The sequence below is a fragment of the Wasmannia auropunctata genome, unplaced genomic scaffold (assembly GCF_000956235.1).
Source record: "Wasmannia auropunctata unplaced genomic scaffold, wasmannia.A_1.0 LD333978.1, whole genome shotgun sequence".
Lineage (NCBI taxonomy): Eukaryota > Metazoa > Arthropoda > Insecta > Hymenoptera > Formicidae > Wasmannia > Wasmannia auropunctata.
In genome coordinates this window covers 1-844 of record NW_012028912.1, presented here as the reverse complement: position 1 = coordinate 844, position 844 = coordinate 1, and the positions used below count along the sequence as shown (strand labels likewise).

General features: G+C 39.5%; 1 protein-coding gene across 1 annotated transcript in view; it reads right to left on the bottom strand.

Annotated features, from left to right (window-relative positions):
- The window catches only part of LOC105459757 (tyrosine-protein phosphatase non-receptor type 11-like), a gene marked incomplete at both ends in the record, with an annotated part of 21706 nt that extends 20957 nt beyond the window's left edge, over positions 1-749 (bottom strand). The window contains one exon of the mRNA XM_011705999.1: positions 369-749. Within this exon, the coding sequence (XP_011704301.1) occupies positions 369-749 (381 nt within the window). The remainder of the gene's footprint in view (positions 1-368) is intronic.
- Positions 750-844: the final 95 nt, after the last annotated feature.

The window sequence follows — 844 nt, the reverse complement described above, 5'->3', positions numbered from 1 at the left end:
TCTTAACCCGGCATAATTGTAGACCGAGTTAATCCCACGGGAAAACCACGGCTCAAAAAAACCGCAGGAGAGGCAGTCTTCTTAGAGTCTTCTAATTAAAGAACCTTCTCCAGAACGATCCCAGCAAAGATCTTTTTTCTCTATAAAAGAACAAACCAAAGAAACGCAAGGGTATTGCCAAAAAAATAACACAACTTTCTAATACAATAATCCCGAATAGGGGTTCCGAAGCAGTCAAAAGAAAAATAAATAATTAAATAAATAAACTATCTCTCAATAAAAGTGGCTAACCTATCTAAATGGATAATTTTATTTTTATGTCTACTAGACTTCCGAATACAATAAACATCGTTTAATTTTTTAACGACCTCATATGGTCCTTCCCAATTGCTTTGAAGCTTAGGAGCCCTATCTAATTTTCTACGAGGATTATACAACCAGACTTTCTGTCCCGGCTCGAAACACAACTGCCTATCCCTAAGGTCATAAAACGCCTTAGTTCTTTCGGATTTTATCTCCATACGTTGTCTCGCTAAATCATGAGATAAATTCATCTTCTCCTTTAAACCATCTAAATAATTTATGCCCGACGGAGCATCCTGAGACCTCGGGGGTTGACCACGGAGAAGATCCAACAGTAGTCTTAATTCCCGTCCTAGAAATAACTCCGCAGGAGAGAAACTAGTGATCTTATGCTTAGAGGACCTATATGCTAGTAGTCCTAGAGAAACCCAGCGATCCCAGTCCTTCTGATTTTCAGAGACAAATTTTGCCAAATAACCTAACAGCGTTTGATGTTGACGCTCCACTTGCCCATTGGACTGAGGGTGTAGAGGAGTAGTTC